We start from the raw sequence: 24,004 nt of genomic DNA on the forward strand, positions 1-24,004 counted from the left end.
AATTTGCGTAGAACTCATTTCCCACTTGTGGTATACATATTTTTCTACAGCATCAACCTCAATCCTAGCGTTAGGAGTAAATGTTAAATGGATTAGATCCCAAGGGTGATACTGTATATTCTTAAGCAATGACGAAGCTTTGTGGTTAGATCAAACTTCAGAAGGCGTAGATGTAATCATCTAAAATGAAAATCACAACATCGTAAGGCTGAATAGCGCAGCTCGCCTCCTTGAAAAACCGGTTGAATCCAAAACTCAGGTCAAAAGGATACACAAGAAAGCTCTATGAACAATTCAAGAAACCCTATCTAACTCACTGTATTTCTACATACTGTATATATGATCTCCTGCACCAATACTAAGTGCAACTAATTTTTCTAGACAAGTGACGTTCCATGAAGACGCCTCAGGTTTCTTCCAGTCCAGATTTCTGCTCATGAATCATGGATTGCTTTTATTGAGTTGTATCCTCCTACCTTAGACAGCCATGTCGAGGAACAGAGAGATAAAGCATCACTCCTGAAGAAATCCAACCGAGTCTGTGGACGCAGGTTTTCACAGTTTAGCCGAGCAAGTCCTTAAATAAGTTGGGATTCTGACCTGATGGTGTCACACCCATTTGCCTTACATGCGCATCCCTTTCCAAAGCTTCCTTCAAATTTGGTCCCTTATTTGATTTTACCAAATTCTCGATTATAGTACCTCCGAGACCGTTTCTGTCGGAAACATTTGAAATTGAATTGGCAGCACCATCACTCTGGACACTCAAAGACATGTCTGCAAAGAGAGAAAACTCAGGTCCCTCAGTTCCACTAACTCCACCAGCAGTTTCCGAGGTTGTATCTTGTGTAAGATCAAGAAGACCTTCCAGTTGCTTGAAAGGATCTATAGATGGTCCACTACTTGTAACAGATGGTTCGCTCAAGTCAAGCAAGTCTGGAGGAGGTTGGGATGTTTTTACGGTAGGAGTACGAGAAGCTGCAGCCTTGGGCACATGAGATGTCTCTGCAGCTTGATTTTGAGATTTGGGCATCTTCTGGATAGAAGACTGTCTTTTCTCAGATTTTGATGCACCCCCAAAAAGTGAAGCCGCCAGCTGTTGCTTTTCAGGTGGAACCTCTAGTGGCTGCTTTTTTGAGTCATAAGATGCCTCACGTACTTTTGAGTTGGAACGGCCTGCTGAGTCGCGCTGCGATGCTTCATTCTGAACATTCACAGTATTAGTGCTTGAAGTAGATGGTGTGACAGAGGAAACAGCAGGGCGACCCCACTTCCTTTGAACCCCATCAAGTCGTAGCTTTAGTTCCGACGACCCAGCATCAGATGCAGATGGAGCAGTCTGGAGGATATCTGCAACACTAGATAGCTCCGGGACAGGAACAAGTTCAGTTGAGGATGCTAGTACAGGAGGAATGTTTGGCAGCAGTGAGGGTTTAGGTAGCTCATAAGCCTCAAACCTAAGAGTATGTGTTGAGGGTTCATGATCTTGTTGACTCTTGAAGTTGCTAACGTTTGATATTCCAGTGCGTTCACTCTCAGGGATGTAAGGCTGAGCACCATTTTCCAATGCTTGTTGAACATAACCATGAAGAAACGAAAGATTTTTGTCGACCTGCAAAAATTAAACATATGTCAAAAGCGTCAATCAATTAAAAGATGTTGCAGCATGATTATAACCAAAGTAGCAACCAATATGAAAAAGTGAAACCAGCAACAGATAAACATGAATTTCCTGCTGCCCGCTCGGTCTTTATCACTCCTGTGCAATGTGCCAAAATTAGACTGTATTCCTAAAATGGGAAGGACTTCCTATAAATGCCCTCTTGTAGCATTAATGTGATACCAATAGCTCCCAACCATATATACTTTCAAAGAGCAGCCTCATTTATCAAATATATAAATGAGAACTACGATCAGAGCCATGGTCAAAGCCTTCTTAAATCATTCTAGAAGCATTGGTTATTTGAATGGTTATCATTTGTGTTCAGCACTTGCATCGACATCTTATAGCCAGCAAATGCCATATTGTAATATACCAGATTTTTCAATTCACATTTGCATAACTGGCGTGTGGCAGATTGCGACCTTATATCTTCTCATGGAAAACAAAACCTCCACTACAAGTAATGGAAATGGATACAAATTCCACATGTTACAAAATATTAGGCCTTCTCCATAGTTTCACAGCATTAGAATGCACCCTTAATCACCAAAGTCCTAACTCCTTAGCAGATCTCCTACACTGAGACAGACAAATGTTGTATCAGGTCAAAACTAGACTTCTTTTGCATACTTTGGCGGACAAATCATATCGAAGATCTAAGTTATATAAGTAAAAATTATCTCCGCTAGTTGGCAGATAAAACTTTCATATGTAGCTCCTGCTCTGTTCGATTTTAACTAGAAGGTAGCATGGGAAAGAAAGAATAGATCACTCGCTTTTTAAATAGAATTTTATAGTACCCCACAAACTGGAAAGAGAAAATACAAATGCAAGTTAAGGAAGACTCTAGAACTCAGAAAAAATTTATCTAAAATCGCATAAACCATGAGGCAAGATCGACAAATCCTCTATGAACTATCTTGTCTAGAATGCTTATTATCCTTATGACAGTCAGAGTACCTAATAAAGAAAAGAGGAGAACTGAAATACATATTGGGAAAATATTTGTGCTATATTCCTTATTAAGGATGTTGACTAGATTCATCACTTCTGGTAATCACCTTCTCTTTTCTTGTCAAATTCCATTTTGTCGACAAGAGGCCATGCTGAACACTCCAAGGAACACTATTAGAAATTAAACGACTACAAAGTTCCTTTAACCATGCTGATTGACATCCTCATTTAGTTCCATCTTTTTTGTTAATTAAAAATTCATAGAAAAGACACCTGATTCCTCGGAAATGTGAATAGCAGTTTAAGGAGAATTAAGACTTCGTTATAACTGAAATGAAATACTCTACAAGGTAATCTATATCAAAGAATCTCTATTGTTCAAGTATATTCTGGATACAGATCTTCAGCCGATTCCAAAACAAGCAAGCTATTGTACAAATTATTTGTCAACTATGGAAGGTGTAAGAGAGTCGAGCATTTTAACAAAATAACATTAACATGGTCTGACAATTCTCTAAGAACGTTAGAAAGAAATTTTGCATCAAATACCAGTCTAGCTCATGAATATGTGAGAGATAATATTATTCTAAGCCAAGTGCAAAAGAAAGGACTAATTTTATTCTGTCGGCACATATTACCTCAATATCCTCACAAGTGGAGTCCATTGGCAATATTTTCTCAACGGCACGAGCATCTAAACCAAGGACTGCTTGAAGCTCATAGGCACGCTGTCGCAGATCTGTTGAGTGGGAAGCTAGCATTTCTTCAACTAAAGATAGGCACTGCATCAAGATATCACCAGTTTGAAAATCCTTTCTATTTTTTCAAATACTGACAGAGCCAATATTTTCAAGTAATCAAAGAATCCAAGAAGAAATATATTCTAGAACAGCCTAAGAACTATTAACAATATTTCGCATGCAAGAATAGTAATGATGAATAATATTTCTCTGACTCCTGACTCTAGTAAAAACATGTTTCAAATATAGCAAGAAATTATAGTCACAACAGCCTAGAAAAAATTAAGCTTGAGGAACCTTTTGTACCTCCTGTACATGCAAAGTTTTCTGCATAAGAAAAAGGTTCCACCCAAATTTAAAAATTAACTTTAAGAGCCATATATAATTGAGGAATATTAACAACACAGCCCATCAAGTTCACTTCTGGAATTCTTCTAAAATCCAACCACATGAGATGTTTATTTTATAATGTTTTCCGAGGAAAATTGATTGGGCCACAATTGCATATATGTCAATTTGTCTGCCAGATCGCATTCTTAGAGCACCTTATCAAGGAGGAGAAACCACAGCACTGTTAAGTAAGGCTTCAAGCATATCTCCAATATTTTCTTTTTGAGATTGAATTTATCTATCAAGATCATTATCTATTAAGAACAGAATGTGGAAACCAGACAGGCTCATGCAGCAAAAATATAATTTCAGCATGCAATTGCTTCATTAAATTAGAAATAAACAGGACAAGGGCTTGCATCGAATGCTCTAGCAGAGATGATAAAAAGCCGGATCTAGGATAAGGTAAAATAACAGCATAGATATCGTTATCAAGGAAAATGTTGATGCATACTAAATCAAAGCAGTTTAAATATACATATGAAAAGCAAGCACAAGATATTTTTAAGTTGCAATTCATCATCATACTAGCACCTGCATTCCAGCAAAGAGAGAATTACATTAAGCTCAAACTTAGAATGTTATAGCCACCCTAGAAAGTCTAAATAGCTTACCTCAGGTAGTATGTCAACTTTTCTCCCAGTTGCTATCTCAAATGAATATATTTTCATAAGTGCTGTTACTGCATAAGCCTTCAACCAAAGCAAGATGAAAGCAATTACAATTGACAGATCAAATATTATGTCAGTGCAATAACCAAATCAATTTATAAATTGCTGCTAGAAATGAATGGAATAATCAATAGGTTAGGGAGATTGTACACTTGATAAACTGAAAGGCATTGGCAAAAGGAAAATGGCATCTTTAATTGTGGGAGTATATTGCATATACTAGCTAACACTGTTCTTAGTATAAGTTGTTAATTTTGAATCCATGATAACTCCTAACAATATAGTTTCTTGAGACTAAAAGGCAAAGCTATGAGTACGTTGACAAAGACCTAAAGTTTTGGGGTCCATGAAATATTTTAATCAAAATTCAACGTCTTTACTTCTCAAAATCGAGAAAACTATACAAAAGATAATTAGCCCAAAAGTGTTATAATATCTAACTTCCTTAACACGCATCCCATATGAATGGAAAACATGATTTACTATGCCAAAATATAACTTCAAAATAAAACAGGAGCCATACCATGATAAACTAGATACCTACTTTAATTGTGTCATCATTCGAATGTGCCTCTGCCACATCGCACAACTTCCCGGTTATATATGAGGCAGAATACTTCCCATCTGCAGTCCCGTATTCCCCCAAGACCCAACAAATGAGCTGCAAAATAATTGTAATCAAACCATGGAGCAGTAGAGAGAACAAAAAGACAACAAAACATAAAAACAGCAGCAAGAACATAAAGCCAAAGAACAGAGGAGGTTGAGCCAAAAAAAAAAAAGAGGCAGGAAACGAAGCAATGACATGATATAGATGACAAGATAAGAGGTGATATAACATACTTGAAGAAATGCAGATGGAAGTTTTGGCTCTCCCATAATACGAAGATATGACTCCACCTGGACCAAACGATAATTCAAATTGTAAGTAGAAGCCTTAGCAAGAGCATAACATATTAATTAACTTCAAAATATGCTTTTAATTTTCTTGAAAATACCAAAAATTTCAGAAGCTAATATTAATATTGCAAGTTATATGATATATCAATTTGAAAACCCAAAGAAATTTTTTATAAAAGAACATTCATTAGTTTCTGAATCTAGGACGCCAACAATAATTTAATCAAAGAGTCACAGAGCCTAATATGCGTTACCGTAAAGGCAAAATTTTGGGCTTTTTCAAAAGAATAGTTGGGGACCCTGGACTTGACTTTTTTTATTTAAAAACATCCATGGACTTTTTCCTGCTGAAGCTTACTTTAACATGTTTTCTGTAATTTATCCTAAAATTATTATTCTCAAGGGAATTTTGCTCTCTATTCCCAACTTATCCTAATGCGCTAGTGAAAAGGAAATTGTCAACATAACAAATTTTAAATGTACAAAAATCATATTATTATCCTGAGGCCATGCATATAAAGGAGTGTATTTTACTAGCACATCAACATGCTTAAGTTTAGAGCAATAACATACACTGCAAATTCCGTTAAATAAAATGCAAGCTAAGAAGAAAGGATTTGAATGTAAAAAATGATTTTATAATATGATGGTGTATGATTATGTAAGCTGACACCAAATGCATGGAAAAGAACCATTGTTAGATCCAAAAAACATACTGCTGATGATCTAAGCTGACTATCTGGAGTATCATCATCTTCACCAAAACCCTCAGCAATCAGACGCATCAAGTTATGTGCAACTTTGGTATTCACCAGGTCCCCTGCGTGCTCAAATACTTTATTCATGGTCTGACCAATAAAACACAGGAAAAAGATTGGGAAAATCAAAAACTCCATAAATATATAAGTAATGCCATGAGAAAAACTCATGGAAGAGTACAAGTCAGGAAAAAAACCTGTATAAACCACTGGTTGCTTGGTGCAAATTGTTCTGCCAGTTCGACACATCTGGATGCTATTTCAGTTTTGTAATGGTTATCATTGATCCTTATCATATAGTCAATCATACGGTCCACAATTACTTCGACATTTGATGATTTGGTCATTTTATAGAGCAGTTCAAAGGTCTTGCGCTTTAGGGTGTCATCTGGGTCCTACATCATGCAGCATGCCAGACATCAGAGTGAAGTCGAGATGAAGGACAAACTCATTCATACCATTGTCATTAGCACATCAAAACAAAATTACAAGGAAAGATGTAGAGCCAACTACTCTTTACCTACAAAAAATCAAGATGGATTTCAAGGAGAAGAACAAAATTATCTTTGCTTAAGAAAGTGGGAGATCAGACAAAATCAATATGAGACTAATTTTAACAACATCTTGGTGAGATCATGAAAAAGAGAGTTGTAACTGACAACAAGATTATGAGCTAGAAGCTGTTTTTATTCTTTTCCAAGCGCCTAAGGAAACTTTATTCAACTCACCTATGAGCAATACAAGCTACCCTATCCACAACCAAAAAGATGATGCAAACAAAACACATCAAACATGACTAAAATCTACACCGTAAGTTCCTAATCCTGCTTCAACTCTCTGATTATGTACCCTACATCCTCTTTTTCTCCCTTGTCATCGTGCCTTTCCGTACAAAACTTAGTTCCATCTGCTTCCCAGTGGCTTAGCCTCAAAGATAACACCCAACATTTTCTGCCCATGAATTGAGGCAACGCTACTTAACTTTTTGGATAGCCTACAAAGCAACCAACCTACATTCCCTGATGGCACTGCTGGTCCAAAGACAAGGAGTACAATGCCCCTTTGATTGCAGTCTTCATATTGATCGCGAAATTGTTCTGGGTAAAATGCTCTTCAAAAGTTGGACAACTTTCGCTATGAAGTTAAATCTACTAGCGTTGACCTTTTGGCAAGCAAAATACTCTGCAGTTGAGGACACCATCACAACAAAATTGAACACTTGTCAAACCAATCCCATGCGAAATGACAATTCTGGTACTTAAATGCGTCTCCATATTCAGAAAATGAGTTTCTTGTCTAACATTTGGTGAAGGAAAAGAAATATTATATACAGTAGTATGCTGTCAGACACTAGCGTTTTCAGGCCAATACTCTTGTTTTGCATTTTTATCTAACAGTACAACAAAACAAAGTTCTTATGAAAGCCGACTGCAACAAAAATCAAATGTTTGAGGACTCAAAATTCAAGCTTCACTGCCCCACATTGTACTTATAATTCTGCATGTGTCAATGTACAAAAGCAAATATTAACAAACTTTATAACCTCATCCAGGTGTGTGATCTGGAAATGACAACAGAATGAGGAGAAGAGGAGGGAATGTTGATTGGTTTACAGAGGGCAAGCACATTCTATAGAACGTTTGAAAAAAGAAGTAGCAAGATAGGCAGTAAACCCACATAAAGAAAGCTACTGCATTAGTTAGGCATTTAAGAAGATTGGGACAAGTATGAATACAAAACTAAAGAAAAGCAGCCCTGGTTCCAACAGTGTAATCAGCGATATCAAATCAATTATACACAAACAACCCCCCACCCCCCGAAAAGAAAAAGAAAAAAGGAAAAAAAAACAAAGAGAAGACATCAAATCAAAAACCGTCCTCTTCCACTTAATCACTAGAAGAGTATCTCTCACCTCTAAGCAATCAATGACAGCCAGTTGGTGCTGCTCAGCTATTTCTGGGCTTATCTTTATTAGACGACTAAGAGCATCAATACCGAGATATTTCAGATTGTGGCTGTCACTCTGTCAATCAGACACAAAAAGTCATGTTAGAGCACATAGAAAAGAAAACTGAAATCTGAATAAATTGAAAATAAGTTGCAGACCACAGACTTTCAGAAATTTTGAAATGGCATCAGCGGCAGCTCCAAGCAAATTTGGATTGGGATGCAGTGAGGAAACACAGCAAATGCACTCATAAAGAACCGCATTCCCTATATTACTTGTTGAATGACATTTTCTCATTATGTCACCTACAATTGTATACATTTGTTCACTGGCCTTTTTGTCACCATTACCCAGTAAGGCCAATATTTTCAACAATTTGATCTGTAAACAAAAGGAGAAATTTATTAACAAAGAGTGAACAGATACAATAATGACAAAGTGGAGAAATGTAGATGGTCTTCCATGTAAAAGCCTACATCTATACAGTCATCCACGTCCTCTGCAATGAATTAGCTTTCCAAGTGCCATGAGAAAAAGATGCATGCTGCAAGGCATATAAGCAGTCATGCTGATCTAACATATATTTTTTAGGGAACATATCTAATATATAACAAGTACATACGTGTGACAGATGCAGGGTGTTGTCAACATATAATCCTCTCTCCAAGAAAGGAAAAGAGCAGGAAAAAGGAAGACCCTAGCATGCATATGTAATGAAGCAACCTCATGACTATGCTTTTGAAACTGGTTGCAATACAGAACCGGCACCAAATAATTAAAAGAAAAGCTCGTTAGCTAGCCTAGTCTTACTAGGAGAGGAAACGAAACCTGTTCAAAGAATGAAATAGACAACGATGAAGGGCTATATTAAGCCAAATAGATGTCGAAGAATTCCTCCAGACACTTTATACATCAAGACACAACAAGATGTTAACTATGCTTCTCGAAAACCCTTTTCTTATTTATGGAGAAATGAACATTGCATGGGATATTAACTCTGTATTACAATTTTCAGCGTATACAGTAGTTTGAATGCCAGAAGATTGAAACTTTTTAAGTCTATATCTATGTCCATTTGTAAAGACAGCATTACCATTTTCTTCAATTTAAACACAAAAGTCCTATTTAAAATCTTTTGAGCTGTAACAGGAGTATTTTTCAAAGAGGACTTTCTTCTAAATAGTTGTACTAAAATATGGACCCTGAACTCAATGCAGTTGATATGGATAAAGGGAGGAATCACACAACTCTTTCATTTTGCAGAAGCCAAACTTTCAAAAGGCAAAGGTGCAACGTCATGTTTTTCCCTCATTAACCCAACAATCCATATCAACTGCATTTACTTGTTTCCCACTTTTACCATTTTCCTCCTCATTTCACAACATATAGACACCCATACATATAATCTTGTTCTGCAAGGGTCCCCTGGAGCCATAGTGCACGGTGAGGCGCGCACATTTTTATAGTACAACGCACATACATGTACATAAATAAATTATATATTTCATACATGAGTATATATTCACATCAATAATGCACAAATAAATAAATTTAAACACTAGAAATAACTTTAATCATCATACCATAAAAGAAACTTGCCAAATAATAAGTTTTAGGGAAAAGAAAAGAGTTCCAAACATGCAAGATGAGTTAAGAAATCGTACATTTCTAATTTCACTCGTTTTGCAAGACATCTTGATTTTTTTAATTTATTTTTTAATAAACCAGCTCAAATAAAGGCTGGGCTAAAAAGCCAGCCTTTATTTACACTGGGCCCAGTGTTTGAGGAAAACTGGGCTTCGCCCAGTTTCTTTTAAGCCTGCTTCACTATTGCGCGCCTCTGCGCCATGGTTTATGGAGCAGAATAGCGTCGCCATAAGCAACTCAGCGCCATTTTTGTAAAATGGCGCTGAGCCAGCGCATGTGCGGCACGCGGCGCGCCATTAATAACTATGCCTGCAATTACTTGAATGAAAGTGTATATTTGATTAACATTAGGGAAAGAGAAGTTACACTCACCTGAATGAATGGAGCAGGCATCTGATGATAATCATAACTCTTGGGCAGTCTCCGTTCAGCTACTTGCTTAAGTATGTTGACAAAACTAACCACCAGATCTTTATATGAGTTAACATCAATCATAATAAGATCAAAAAGAGGGCAAAGGGCTGCACCCATAACACCAGGATCATTATCACTAAGCCTCTGCAACAGCATTTTGTTCCGAAAAAGGTAAATGATTACTTCCAGAATCCAAGAGCATTTATTTTATGCACATAAAAAATGAATAGAGACATTAGATCACAAATATCAGTTTATCATCAGTTCATCTCTACTATCATGATATTCTTAAACAACATCTATACAATCGGCATGAGATGTCAGACAAGTGCAAATTTCCATTTTAATTGTGTAGTAAATTATTCACAGATTCATCTCTGATCATTAGAAATATAACATACAGGAATCATGAATGTATAACTTGATTGGGACATGTGCAAGTAAATAAGTATAACACAAGAATTTCAAATCTTTATACTGTATCAGCCGTAAGAAATCCAAGACCACCAGTAGGCAACAAAGCAGCACATAAAGAATTCCATTTTTCTTCTGAATCGAAATTATTAAGAGCTTATCAATGCAATAAATCATTGCATGGGTTATTTATTGGATCTTTTCAGTCCTCCTGAGAGCGCATTCTTGTGACATCATGCCATAGGAGAATACGTGAGCACAAACATTCTATATAATACACAACCACACATATATAATGTTTCCACTTTTCAGCACTGGAGTACTTGCTTTTTTTGCAAAACATGTCTACCCCATATGGATTATACACTCAGGCCAAGTCAAAATTTAAAATTTGAAAACCTCAACTTTTTACCAGCTATAATTGTTCGAAAGTACAAGAAACGAACGGACCATTCCATTATCTCTCCTAGAGTGCATAAAGCAACGAATCCCAACATTTCCATCTATAAATTCCTAAACGGAAACTACATCATATCCAGAAGAAAAACAAGAGAAAAGGATGAAAAATGCTTTGCTTGCTTGTAAGAAAAAATCCAAATTTCATCTCATCTCATGAAAGTTTTTCCGGCCAAAAATGTGTTTGTCTGTGAGAACTTTTTTAGAACACATCACCACTCTCAATAGAAAGTATCATATCAATTATAATTACTACATTTTCTTTTTTACTCAACACCTTTTAGACATCACATCGACTATCATCATTAGTATTTTATCTCACATTGTAATAAACATTCCAAAGGTCCTTTCATGTCATCTAACCCTATCTCATCTTGCCTTTGCCAACTAAGATAATAGCCTATCTCATCTCGCTTTTTCCAACTAAGATATTAGATGAAATCACGAACGATCACAGCCGAAGTAACTCAATAATGTGCACTCAAACATCCATATAATGGTGCATTCATCTAAAAATCAAGAAATGTGCACCTTGCGGAAATGGGAAATGAGATGGGAAACCGACCCAGGCGACTTCTGATAAAACCGGTGAAGCGCCATCACGGCTTTTTTCCTCACCGCCTCCTTCTGATGACCTAATAAAGCCACCACTTGGGGCAAGACCGCCGGAATAGTCTCCTCATTAATCAACCTACACACTGCATTCAAAGCTGCGCAAACCACCAAATAATTATCGCTCTTCAGGTCCTTCTGTATCGTATTCACAATGAGAATAATCAAATCATGATCCTCATTCAAAAACAAAGTCACTGCCAAATATCCAGTTCTTTTCAACTGTAAATTCTCATCATGGGTCATTTTAACGGCGTGAATGTACCCAAAGGAGGCATCATGGCCGAGCACCTCGACATAGAGGAGGCGGATTACGTACTCTTTGAGCTTGAACTTCGCGGTACTTGGATCATTTAGTCGGACTTTCAGGGTTTCAATTTCGCGTAATACAATGCGGTCTTCCTCCGCTTTCGATCGGGCCTCGCCGATGGATTTGACGAGGTCCAGGAACTCTTTAGACTGCCCGAAACCTCCTTGGGAGCCCATTGCGAGCTCCCGACCGATTGTCTTAAGGTGCTCCAGCTTTGAAAATAGTTCAAAACTCAATGATGCCGGATCAATTCAGGCCAAAACGCATGAATTTCACACCGAAGTTGGTTTTAGGGTCTGGAGATAGGGGGAATCTGCACATAGAGCTGATAAAAATCAAGAGAGAAAACGAGAGAGGGAGATGGAAATTAGGGTCTGATTTTAGATTTTTGTGTATGCATATGCAGGAGTGTACCACAGCTACGTGTGTCCAGTAGGTGTCCGCGAATAGAGAAGCCGACGTTTCAAATAGAATATAAATCAAAAACTCCTTAATTATTAATCGAAATAAATTGATTACAATTATTCACGTTGAATACTAATATTTAACAAACTATACCAAACACCTACTATTACTGTAAAAATAACATATCACACATAAAACGAATTTCGAACCCACGACCTCTAATTTGATATAGCATATGCTCAATTCTCAATTACAAAAGTATTTTATAATGACTAAATCTATGAAAGATTGTCAAGAATTTCTTAATAATTGATAGATGCAAACAGTAATTAGTGTTATCCAAAAGCATTACACTCATATTCATTATCAAATTAGAGTTATTTTCCCATAACAAGGTTTCAACTCAATCACATCTCTAGTCACATTAAGCTTCTCACTCAAATTTATGATTTGTAAGCCATAATCTACACTATTTGAAAGCCAAAACATATAAGAATATCGGCAAATGATGGGTAGTCTAACACACTTGACCATATTTGACCATCATAAATGATCGTCAAACGCTATCTTAATTTTTGACGATTTTATTTCTACATAGCTTTTCAAGAGCAATTTTAATTTATATATTCATTCATTTTGCATCTCATAACTAATACTTGTTTAGAATGATATAAAAGTTTAGATTTGTTAAAAAAGTATTTGTTTATATTACACTTTGTGGGCGCAGTGGATGCTAAAGAATTCAAATGGAGCATAGGAATGAATGAATATAATCAAATAAATCTAAGAACCACAAAATTCTAAGAAGAAACATCAAATAAGGGTTCAAACAATTCAAACCACCCATGTTCTTTGAAATAGTAGCAACTATTCTGTTTTTGTGGCTGAATCGATCACTGGAATGCTTTAATATGGAGGTCTTCCAACAATTTTTGCATTTTTAAAAGAAAATAATCCTACAAATATCTACGGAAAGAGGTAGTAGGATGAGAAGTTTTGCAGCAATTGAGAACTGGAAAGAAACATGCTTAGTGTTTGGTTTTATTTTCGGCCCATATCCGAGATGGGCTAAAACATAATAAATGTTTGCCTTTATTTGTTTTTGAAGTTTTAATGGTGTTTTGAAATATTTAAAAACAGTGTCTCATTTATTTTTTATCAAAGTAAGTCTACACTAATTATAGCCCCTACAACTAAAAAAATTATGGGTGAATAGCAATTTATTCCCCTATAATATTGAAAATGAGCACATTACCCCTCCTATGAAAAAATTATAGCAATTTACACCCCTATACTTTTTAAAATGAAAATGAAGCAATTTACCTTCTTATACAGGGAGGTAAATTGCTTAATTTTAAAAATCATAGGAGGGTAAATTATATTTTACAAAATATAGGGAGGTAAATCTCTATTTATTTTTTCATAAGGGAATAATTTGCTCATTTGCGATATCACAAGGAGGTTCCTTGTATTTTTTCCAAAAAATTATATACATGTATATATATAAATATATATAAAAGAGACATGATTTGACAATGAGCAATAGTTTTTGTCTCCCACTAAACAATATCAACGTACTATACTTATTTTACATTATCTCTAAAAACAAATCCAAACATACACACTATCTCTAACACATACTTATTTATCTTTATTTTTCTATCTCTATCTCCACATGACACACCAAAATAAGTTAAAAATGAAACCAAACATAGTGTAACACTTTGAGTATATAAATCCCCTTTTCTTTATAATAATATAGTTGATAATAATTTGATTAATGACATATCAATATAATTATCAAAAAATTTATTGAACTTCTTCGTTATGTTTGGTTTTATTTTTGGAGTGTTTTATTTTGTGTTTTAGAGATAGAGAGAGAAAAATAAAGATAAATAAGTGTGTTTTGGAAATAGAGTGTATGTTTGGATTTGTTTTACATGTAATTTAAAATATTTTAAAATAAGTAGTACATGTTTGTTGTTGGGATTTGAGAGATAAAAATTACTATTTGTCGTCAAATCATGTATCTTTTATATATTTTCTATGTATATATATAAATATTGTATTTTTTGGAAACAAAAATTATTGTTAATTGTCAAATTATTTTTTTTTATATTATATTTATATATATAAATGTGTATATATCTATTATATATAGAAAGTTCAAAAATAAAAAAAACACACAATTAAGGTGTGAAAACAAAGATGCAAATATTGATTGTGTTTTATCTTGTCTCGAAAATTATTCGAAAATGAAATCAAACATAGTGCTTGATTTTTTTAAATGAAAGAAGGCCGAAATGAATAAGGGATTTTATATACCCCATCTTCAATATTTTCTTTGACATATTTATTTTCTTATATATGTTCTAATTTTAGAAGTTATTTTGTTTAAATATTTTTGCTTTACTTTTTTATTTAAGCTTTTTTTTTCCAACTTATTTATTTAAATATTTCTTTTATTTGAAAAATTCAATAAGTTTATTATATTAATATATTATTAATCAAGTTTTATCTGAATAATTGATCAGCAATAAATTATTCCAATTAAATCGATTATATTTTTTTAAGTTTAAAATAGAATGACCAAATCGTAACTAAAAATGAAAAGTGAATGATAAATGATTGTTTGAAAAAAAAAAAAAATAGAAGTAAAAGTTTTATAAGGGTAATATAGAAAAGTTACCAATTGGACTGACTAATTTAAAGCGAGTTGAAAAGTTTTAAAATTAGAATTAAAAGGCGGGAAATAAAATGAATTGTACTCTGAAATATTCATTTATAGACACTAGAATCTAACAAAAGTGATTCTCGCACCCATAAATTCTTAAATATAAATAAAGTCAATTAAAAATAAAATAAAATCATATATCAATTACATTCATCCATTTAGAGATATAATAAATTTACATAAAAGTACCAACTTTCTATACATTTATATTGGGGCGTTGGAATTCCGATCCCTCCGTTCAATTATCCATTTTCTCTTTCCTCTCTCTATTTAATCTTTCGTGGTAAAAGTGGCATCAATGGCGGAAGAACCTTCTAGTACTAGCAACAATCCAGCGCCACCGCCGTCTTCATCATCGGCGGGGGATTCCTACATCGGAAGCTTTATGAGCGTGACGTCGAAGTCGGAGATTCGTTACGAGGGCGTTCTCTACTACCTTAATCCGCAAGACTCAACCTTTGGCCTCAAAAACGGTAACTCATCATTATTTTCATTTTTATTTTTTTACTTTTTGTTTTTCCTTAAGTTTGTTGTATGCATAATATGTATTTGTGTTTGGTTGTGTCTGTGTCTGTCCGCTCGTTTGCGTTTCCGTCATTTGATTCTTGGTTTGTTGTCTATTGTGTGTGGGGAATTTTCTTTTTCCATGCAGGAAATGCATACAGTAAAGTGGCATTGTGTATTAGAATTTGGAAAGCATTTTAGTTATGCTACCTACTGATTTCGGATACTGTTTCAATTTGGAATTAGACTGTCGCATTGTCAATTATTAAGTTCTGCGTCAGGGAGCTTCTTAGCGGAGTATACACATATATATTTTTTTTCATTTTCTATTTGGTGATAGTGCCGCACTCCACCACTTTCTTCTCTATAGCATTCATTGCATTACAGAAGATTGTTTTAGAGATGGTTAGGTATATCTTTGTAAATGAAGAGCTTCCATAAACTCCAGAGTGCTATCTTCAGGGGTGGAAGAGTATTGGTGTAAGTGCAACGTGCCACGAGTAAAACCATGTAACAAGGATGCCATGATTATCAGTATGTGATAATAACAAAATGCCTCTTACAACACCATCTTATCGTTTTTTGTACTGCTTTAGGAAGAAAGTTGGGTCAATCTTGTGTTTATATATGGTCGGCAATACTTTGAGTTTAAAATGTTTGACTAAACTGAACCCAACTGATCACTGTCTCAGTGAGATCATATGGAACGGTGGGAAGAAAGAAAGATGTCCACAAGTTCCTCCAAGTGACAAAATGTATGAATACATTTTATTTTGCGGAAGTGATATTAAAGTAAGTCAGATCAAACATGGTTAATTAGCTCTCCTGGTACATATACTTGCTGCTTATACAGTGTTATTTGTACAGAATGGATGTAAATGTTAATTCCCATACTTTTAGTATTTGTTAAGGTGAAATGGTTTGTTTATTGAAAGAATTATGTAGCGTCTGCTTCATGATTGTACTGGATGCTCTTTGAAACTAGACTAGAAAAGGAATATAACAAGCACAAAACAATAGATAATATATAGACATTTTTACATCTTGTGATATTCTGGTCTAGCTTCCACCTTCAAAATAATATTACACAGAAGCTTGTTCTCTGATATTTCCCTTTTAAGTAGCCAAATAGTGAAGCTTTAAATCGATGACCTTATGTTTTTGTCATAAATATATTATCTGACAACTCCAGCTCGGAGAATGAATACAGAAATCTTTTCCCCCTTTCCTGCGTTAAGAAGATTTATTTTACAATTTCCAATGCTTGGAGAATGATTTCACTGCAACATCTGGTTGAAAAGATCCAAACATCTCAAAATTCTGTATGCATATTTTTTTTATTCTGATATAACTATGTCTTTAAAGTCAAACAATGGTGTGAGATTCTTGACATTTGCACTTGCTTATGGTACTTAATATGCTTAATTTCAGGATTTAGAAGTTAAAACTGGCACACCACCAGCTCAAAAGGAGGAGGCAATATACAATGATCCTGCAATTATTCAGGTGGATGGCATTTTTATCAGAATATAGTAATGATATACTGACGGGATTTACTTGGAAGCCATGTTTGACACATTTGTATCTTCTTTTGTATGTTCACTAACCGTATGTAGTCAAACAATCATGGGGGCCCTATAAGTGCAATATCAGTATTAGCTGTCAGTGGATCATCGACAGAATTCAACTTGCATGGTGAACCCTTTGTGTCCAATTCAAGATCCTACCCGAGTGTATTGTCTACGCAGCATTCTGGAAATCAGTTGGGGCAGTGGAGTTCTTCCCCGTCGCCACATAATGCTATATCATCTTATGACAGGCCAACACATTGGCAAGGATACGGGGGAGCACCTGGGGATATTCCTGTTGCTCACCCACATTCCTCTTCATCAACCACGACATTATATCCCCTGCAGAATCAGGAATCCACAACCATGACAGCAACAAATTTATCCAATAATTTTTCTCCAGGGCATTCTTCTGCTACTTCTAGTTCTGTCTATTTTAATGCTACACCTAATCTTTCTTCTGAGCAACTCTCTACACCTTTTACTGATTCAACCTCCTCAAAGTTGCCTCTGCAGTTTCATCATTCTACACTAGTGAATTCTAATGGATTGACCATGCCTTTTCCATTAAGCTACCAGAGTACAAGCAACATTGGAGCTCCAACCGATAACAGAATTGATCCTAATGTCATATTGCCTCCAGCCCAGTCTTCCCCCCATTTATCTGTTTCAGTTCCATTATCAGATCCACTGTTAAGACAACAACCACCGTTACTAACTCCAAACCAATTAACACTGTCCAGACTATCCGAACATTGTCCTGAGAATAGTTTGTCTCTGGATCAGAAGCATGTTGGTGATATGAGTTCAATGTGTCTAAAAATCCCATTGTCAATCTCCTCATCAGCTGCTACTGAAGCAGTGCAACCACCTTTGTTGCCATTGCCACCACCTTCGGAAAAGGTTAACTATCTTCCTTATGTTTGTGTGTTTACTAGTTAGTTCTGTGCACTTTGCTTTATTATCCTTTTGCACCTATTCACGATGACCCTTTACACTGTACCTAACTAGTTCCACGTGAGACTTATATTTAGATTTATGTTTAAGAATATGTGGATTTCAAATCTGAATGTATTTTATTGTTTGAAATAGATGGAGGTAGAATTTCAGAGTTCTTAAATAGTATTTGGAAAGACTTGAGGATCGAAGTTCTGTTTTTTTTACTGAAAATGCCTGTTTAAATTATGCAGTGAAGAAGCCTGTTATGGATACAGATGAAAAATATAGGAATTTGTGGTATTTATATGTAAAGAATGCTTAAATAACAACCTATTGTGAAGGGATTTTTCAACACATTATCGAAAATCCTCCAAACTCCCTGGCAATCCACATCCTCCCTTCAACATCATTTATCCAATATTTGAATTGGAACAGATATAATTCCCCTCTTTGTGGCATTGAAGTATGTTATATAACCTCCATAAATGAGCATCTCCTAGTATACTACTGATCATGCTGTATGTCTATGGTTTATAGAACACATATATGATTTGTGGTGTTGCTAGAAATATTGCATTGCTATCGCTTACTGTTTATTTCTTAGCAGCAAATTATTTTGGTGATGTTCATAAACATTTTCTAATTGCTTTCAACCAAATATATGATGTCATAAATAGATATATATTTTTTTTGGAAACTCTCAGATGATCTATTTCTTTTCATGGTGAAGATCAATATCTTATTGGCACGAGTGCTTTTGAATTGTTATTTTGGTCTTATGCATTTTTTTTGTTACTTGAACCTGCAGTTACAGTACTCTTCCCAACTTACTGAAGAATTTGATTTTCAAGCAATGAATGAGAAGTTTAAGAAGGATGAGCTCTGGGGTTACCTTGGCAAAGCAAACCAGAGAGACAAAATAGATGGGGCACAAGAAAATGGTACAAGTAGCCAGGATGCCTGGGATGATAACAATAGATCAGTATCTAATGGTGAGCCCAAGGTATGAAGTTTTTGTGGGTATTGCTGCTCATTTAACCATGCATTTTGCGGTTCTACAATAAAGTATGGGTATATTCTGTTCTATCTGCAGGTTGCCTATAACAAAGATGATTTCTTTGATACCATATCTTGCAATTCCACCAGCCGCGGTGCTAGGAATGGACAGTATCGATCCTTTGAGAGAATGAAATTGGACTCTGAGGTTCAGTAATATTGCAAGAGAATATTTCCTTTTTCCACAATGAGAGGTTTTATTTTTTCGATACTCACACTTTCCCTTTCTTATTTCATATACCCAGACCTTCGGCAGTTTTCGACAGAGAACTCAATTAGGCTATGAAAATGGAGCTAGACATGGTGAGCACCGTGGCTCCTACAATTGGGGGAGGGGGTCTTACTATGGTAATAGGGACCGTGGATGTTTTGGGCAGAGATTTCAATGATTGATAGGCATATCCAGAAGTTGGTGGACCTGCCTGCTAAATCATCTTTCTATCCAACCATATGTTTCTTCTAAACAATGAACTCTAGTGAAGCATCTTGGGACTAGTCTAAGGAGTTGCCACTGGAATCTTTTTGGCATGAGATCATGCTTGGTTATGGCTGGTTCATATACATTTTGGATCTTGAACCTGCCTTTAATGTTCTAGTTCTTAAGCACTAACAGACTGCTCCAAATGTAGTCAGGCAACAAATAGTCATATTTTTATTAGTGTCTATTTCTAGATAAACTTTAGGTACCTACATTTACAAAATAAATTAGCTTGCTTGATCAGATCTTTATCTAATGTCCTGCCCGTATTAGTTAACTGTTGCTGCCTGCAACTTTTGTTTTCCTATTTAGAGTTTTCACTCATTTCTTTACAGAACTGGAGAAAGAACTCTTTCATCGTTAAAGCAAAATTTTTTATTTACTAATATCAACTTTTGTAATCAGTTAAAATTTTTCCATTTCATGTTCTCGTTGCTGTTGTAATTATAATTTGATAGAGGTGCTAATGAAAGATGGACTTGATACGTGCTTGGCTGAGTCATCCCGCACCCAAATCATGATGCATTGGGTTGAATGGCTATATAGAATTCAATTTGTTATGACAAAAAATGCATCTAAAATGATGTTTTTTGGTGTATACCTCTGCTTTTATTTATCATTATCTGGGGACAATTATTATATATTACAAAGCTTAGGTTTTAGTTGCAAGTGGCCAGCCTAGCCTACTTTATATTCCCAGCCCTCAACTTCAATTTTATAAGAAATATCTCATTTCCCTATTAACACTTTTATCTGAGCTGAAGTTGGAGCTCCTTCCATTTCCTTATTGGTTGCTGTAAAAATTGTATCTATTTCCCCAATTGTGGAAGCTGACTGATAATATGTATTAATATATATATATATATATATATATATATATTTATGCTGTATCTCTCGGCTACTCATCTTTCTTTTATTCATCAACTTGTGCATGAACCTTCCTGTTTTCTTCAGCTTGTCTCTTGCTTATCCTAATGGCACCTGAGGCAAGGGTTGAGCCCAGAGCCAGCAGGCCCAGAATGGCTGAACCAACATACACTCCATCTTTCACCAGGTAGCATTCTCCATCTAACCATCCTTCTCCAGGGGTTTGATTTCGGCTCATGCTGGTGGCTCCACTGATTAAAATTACAGCAAGCCCAAAGCTGATCCTGCAAGATCATTCAGATATTATATTTTGTGACTATCATTACTTCTTGTCTACTTGAGGGGTAGGTTTCCTAGAAGTGTCCAAAACAATCATAGTATCATACTAGTAGACATGTCTAGCTGTCCACGTTAGAAGGTTCTTATCCCTAGGATTTTGGTACAGAAATAGCTCTACAATTGTTGAATTCTATTGCAAAACAGCAACAAAGGTAGGTTAATCATGCAGTGTTGGGTAAGAGGACTTGTTTGGCTTTTCTGGGATTTTGCCATGATTGTTAAAACAGCTATCTGAAGTTCCTATACCAGGACAAATTAAATTTATGTCTTTAATTGTTAGAAAGAAAGGAAAGTCACTATATTATTGATGGGCTCTGCAGAAGAATAACTTATTAGTACTTACCAAGATAAAACCAGCAACGTGCATGAAACTGAAGGCTTTATAACTTTACAGCCTCTGGTATGCTCTCCTGATTGGAATTGTCTGCAAGTGAACAAATTCCCGATAACTTGGGCAACAGAAAGGCAGATTAAGGCCGTGATTCCCAGTTCGTAGGCTGAGCTTCTGGGCAGGTAACACTGTTTCCCAACTAATCTTAGATCATTTTTCTAAAGAAAAGAGAAGGAAACGGAGTTATGTTAAGATTATCAAGATTGCAAGAGGGCCCAGATAGTTAAGAAAGGTGGTGGTGTGAATAGAATTAACCTTTGATTTCTTGAATTCTGCGGCAAGGCACAAGGCGAAGGAGAGGAGACCGGAGACGAGGATGATGGTTAAGAAAAATACAGAACTGTATTGGTTTGGCCTTTCCATCTACATATAGATGATTCGATTGTTGGTTTTTGTTTGGAGGAAAGAATTGGAGGGTCGAGAATGAAGAGAGGAGGAGGTTGAAGTTTACTCCAAGGAAACAAGAATTTGTTGTTGTCTTGGTGCTTCTCTTTCTTGGAGTGTGGTGGGGACTTTTTGGCCGAGTAATGTTCCATTTTCTTGCAAGGAGAAGAATCATTCTTTGATTGAATATAGACGCTTAATATGTCCACTTGGTCAACTCCAGCACTATGGGGGGTGGGGTGGTGGTCCAAAGAAAGAGCTCAAAACTGATAGGTTTATGTGGGCTGGCTGTTTTCATTTTGAGTACTTATTAAAATGGTTGAAGTTACCTTTGGAGTCATCATAACATATTTAGAAGCATTATAGAGAAAATCATCATCATTACCAGCAAACTACACTCTAATTACATTTCAAAGTTAGGCTGAATTTCTTCTTAATATATACAACTATCAATGAGGTTTAGTGGCTGTAAACAATTTATTCACTATCTGGAAATGGCCGAAATCATGATTTATTTCTTCTTAATCATGTATTCTTTCTTGCATAGGAAAATTCGAGGAAGAACCTTTGCTTTGTTGGGAAAAGAATTTGTGGGACCCAAGAGTGTGAGGCTTTGTCAATGGGGGTTGTTGGGACCGGACCAGACCGGCGACAACTGTTCCTCGTTCCATAGCATCAGATGCGAACTTGGGTTCAAGGAATTAACATCAACCGGTTCAATATTAAATTCTTGCAATGGGGCGGATTTTGCCAAATCTTAAGCCCCATCTCATCTGCACTGGCTAGTGGACTTGAAGCTTGCTACCAACCCCTCAAATCCGGCCCAAGCCCGATCTGATGTTGGACCCGGTGAGTTTAGCTTGCAAATTCCGATTATATTTCTTTGTTCTTCAATTGATCGATATAGTTTTTAAAAAGAAATGAAGAGTGCTATTTATAAATATCTGATAAGCTGTTATTACGTAAAAATATTAATTTACTTATAAATTAATTGAAAAACAAAATAGTTAAATAAATTAAAAGTGTTTTATAAATATTATTCGGATTGGGATTGGGATGGGTCTTGTCCAAAATCTGAGACCTGCCCCATAAAATTAAAGATCTTCTACGTTTCAATAATTTGGACTCAAACAGCATGGAATGGGTTTGTAAGAGGCCTGCTCTACAAGCCCCATGTCCTTTCTCTACTTTTACGTATCTATTAAGAAACTAATGAAGTTAAATGCAATTTATTCCTTGGTTTTAAGGAAAATGAGCAATTTACCTCTTCGTAAAAAATAAAGCATCAATTTATCTTCCTGTGTTACAAAAAATAAAACAAAATATCCACTTGACGCGTTTTGTCACACATGCTTTTCTCTATTTTTTATATTTTTTAATTTAAAATTTTAAAAATCATTTGTCTTTATTTGATAAATGTTGGATCTTAATCGATTTAAAATCTAAATTTACCTAATAAATCAACAGCGCTGAGACGAGGGAGATGCAGGCGGCGGCGGCTCTGCGTCTATAAAAAGATATATATATATATTTATATATGTAAGTATATTTGTTTCATAACTAACATATATATGCATATTATTAGATATTATTTTTATGAATATATATATATATATATTAATATATTGAATTAAATATATAAATATATAAACTAATAGTTTTTTTGTTAAAAATTATGCCTGGATGCAAGAGGGGAGTGTGCACTGCACCTTCGAGCCTGGGGGTATTTTGCTCTATTTTTATGACATATGAGATAAATTGCTATTTTATTTTTAGGTAAATTACAACAACCTCCCCTGAAATTTGACATAATTACGAATACTCCCGTGTTGTTTGAAAAATTATAAATACTCTCATAATGTTTGATAAAATTATGTAATCCTTAGATGGAGGTTTGCCCTTAATGTATTTTTTTTTAAAAAATAAAAATTTATATAAAAAAATCAAACGGGATGGATGGAAAAATTTTAAAAATTACAAAAAAATTATCCACTTAATTCATAAAAAAATAAATTTGTTTAAAAAATAAATAAAATTTTATTTTTTAATCCACAAGTGTATTTTAGTCAATTCACCATAAAAAATGGATGAAAACCTAACGGATGAAGCTACTTCTTAGATGGTTGTTAGAATCAGGGGGTATTGGTAATTTTTCAAACAACGAGGAGGTATTTGTAATTATGCCAAATCTCAGGAGAGGTCATTGTAATTTATCCTTTATTTTTTATAAAGGGAAAAATTGCTCATTTCCATAACACAGGAGGTAAATTGCATTTTTCTGAAACTAATCTAAAAGCCTGTATGCCAATATGTCAAATTTCATCTCTTGCTATGTGGGATCTATTGGTCCTCATAAACCTTCACCTTTCTTTGTAATATAAGCACCTGCACCAAATGTATAAATTCTTAAGGCAAGATAGAAATTCAGCATGAATGAGACAATGCTACATAATGAAAACTCT

The 24,004-nt window shown here is 35.2% G+C and overlaps 3 protein-coding genes across 3 annotated transcripts; 1 reads left to right on the top strand and 2 right to left on the bottom strand.

Annotated features, from left to right (window-relative positions):
* Positions 1–203: 203 nt before the first annotated feature.
* On the bottom strand, positions 204–12,319 carry LOC105157550 (AP-4 complex subunit epsilon). The gene is made up of 11 exons (XM_011073995.3): positions 11,487–12,319; positions 10,044–10,229; positions 8,190–8,405; positions 7,989–8,099; positions 6,274–6,471; positions 6,035–6,166; positions 5,262–5,318; positions 4,963–5,079; positions 4,362–4,439; positions 3,256–3,399; positions 204–1,612 (listed from the first exon to the last, which is right to left on the bottom strand). The coding sequence occupies exons 1-11, from the start codon at positions 12,051–12,053 to the stop codon at positions 563–565; spliced, it is 2,856 nt and encodes a 951-aa protein (XP_011072297.1). The 5' UTR covers positions 12,054–12,319; the 3' UTR covers positions 204–562.
* Positions 12,320–15,183: 2,864 nt separating this feature from the next.
* LOC105157778 (protein decapping 5) lies at positions 15,184–22,289 on the top strand. The gene is given in 9 exon segments (XM_088880155.1): positions 15,184–15,489; positions 16,213–16,245; positions 16,248–16,312; positions 16,952–17,026; positions 17,137–17,991; positions 18,836–19,030; positions 19,121–19,231; positions 19,329–19,386; positions 22,090–22,289. Coding segments are annotated over 9 exon segments (1,629 nt in total). The 5' UTR covers positions 15,184–15,314; the 3' UTR covers positions 22,152–22,289.
* On the bottom strand, positions 20,415–21,767 carry LOC110012322 (protein MODIFYING WALL LIGNIN-1). The gene is made up of 3 exons (XM_020695410.2): positions 21,414–21,767; positions 21,111–21,316; positions 20,415–20,712 (listed from the first exon to the last, which is right to left on the bottom strand). Exons 1-3 carry the CDS (start codon positions 21,519–21,521, stop codon positions 20,475–20,477), a joined length of 552 nt encoding a protein of 183 aa, XP_020551069.1. The 5' UTR covers positions 21,522–21,767; the 3' UTR covers positions 20,415–20,474.
* Positions 22,290–24,004: the final 1,715 nt, after the last annotated feature.

Source organism: Sesamum indicum, linkage group LG1 (assembly GCF_026168435.1).
Source record: "Sesamum indicum cultivar Baizhima isolate 11 linkage group LG1, ASM2616843v1, whole genome shotgun sequence".
Classification (NCBI taxonomy): Eukaryota; Viridiplantae; Streptophyta; class Magnoliopsida; order Lamiales; family Pedaliaceae; genus Sesamum; species Sesamum indicum.

Coding starts and splice junctions, on each gene's coding strand:
- LOC105157550 (XM_011073995.3), bottom strand. CDS start 12,053: ATGGGCTCCCAAGGAGGTTTCGGGCAGTCTAAAGAGTTCCTGGACCTC. Junction 6,472..7,988: donor CTGTCATTGATTGCTTAGAG/GTGAGAGATACT, acceptor TGCATGATGTAG/GACCCAGATGACACCCTAAA. Junction 5,319..6,034: donor GTCAGCTTAGATCATCAGCA/GTATGTTTTTTG, acceptor CGTTTGGTCCAG/GTGGAGTCATATCTTCGTAT.
- LOC110012322 (XM_020695410.2), bottom strand. CDS start 21,521: ATGGAAAGGCCAAACCAATACAGTTCTGTATTTTTCTTAACCATCATC. Junction 21,317..21,413: donor CAGAATTCAAGAAATCAAAG/GTTAATTCTATT, acceptor TCTTTTCTTTAG/AAAAATGATCTAAGATTAGT. Junction 20,713..21,110: donor ACGTTGCTGGTTTTATCTTG/GTAAGTACTAAT, acceptor ATGATCTTGCAG/GATCAGCTTTGGGCTTGCTG.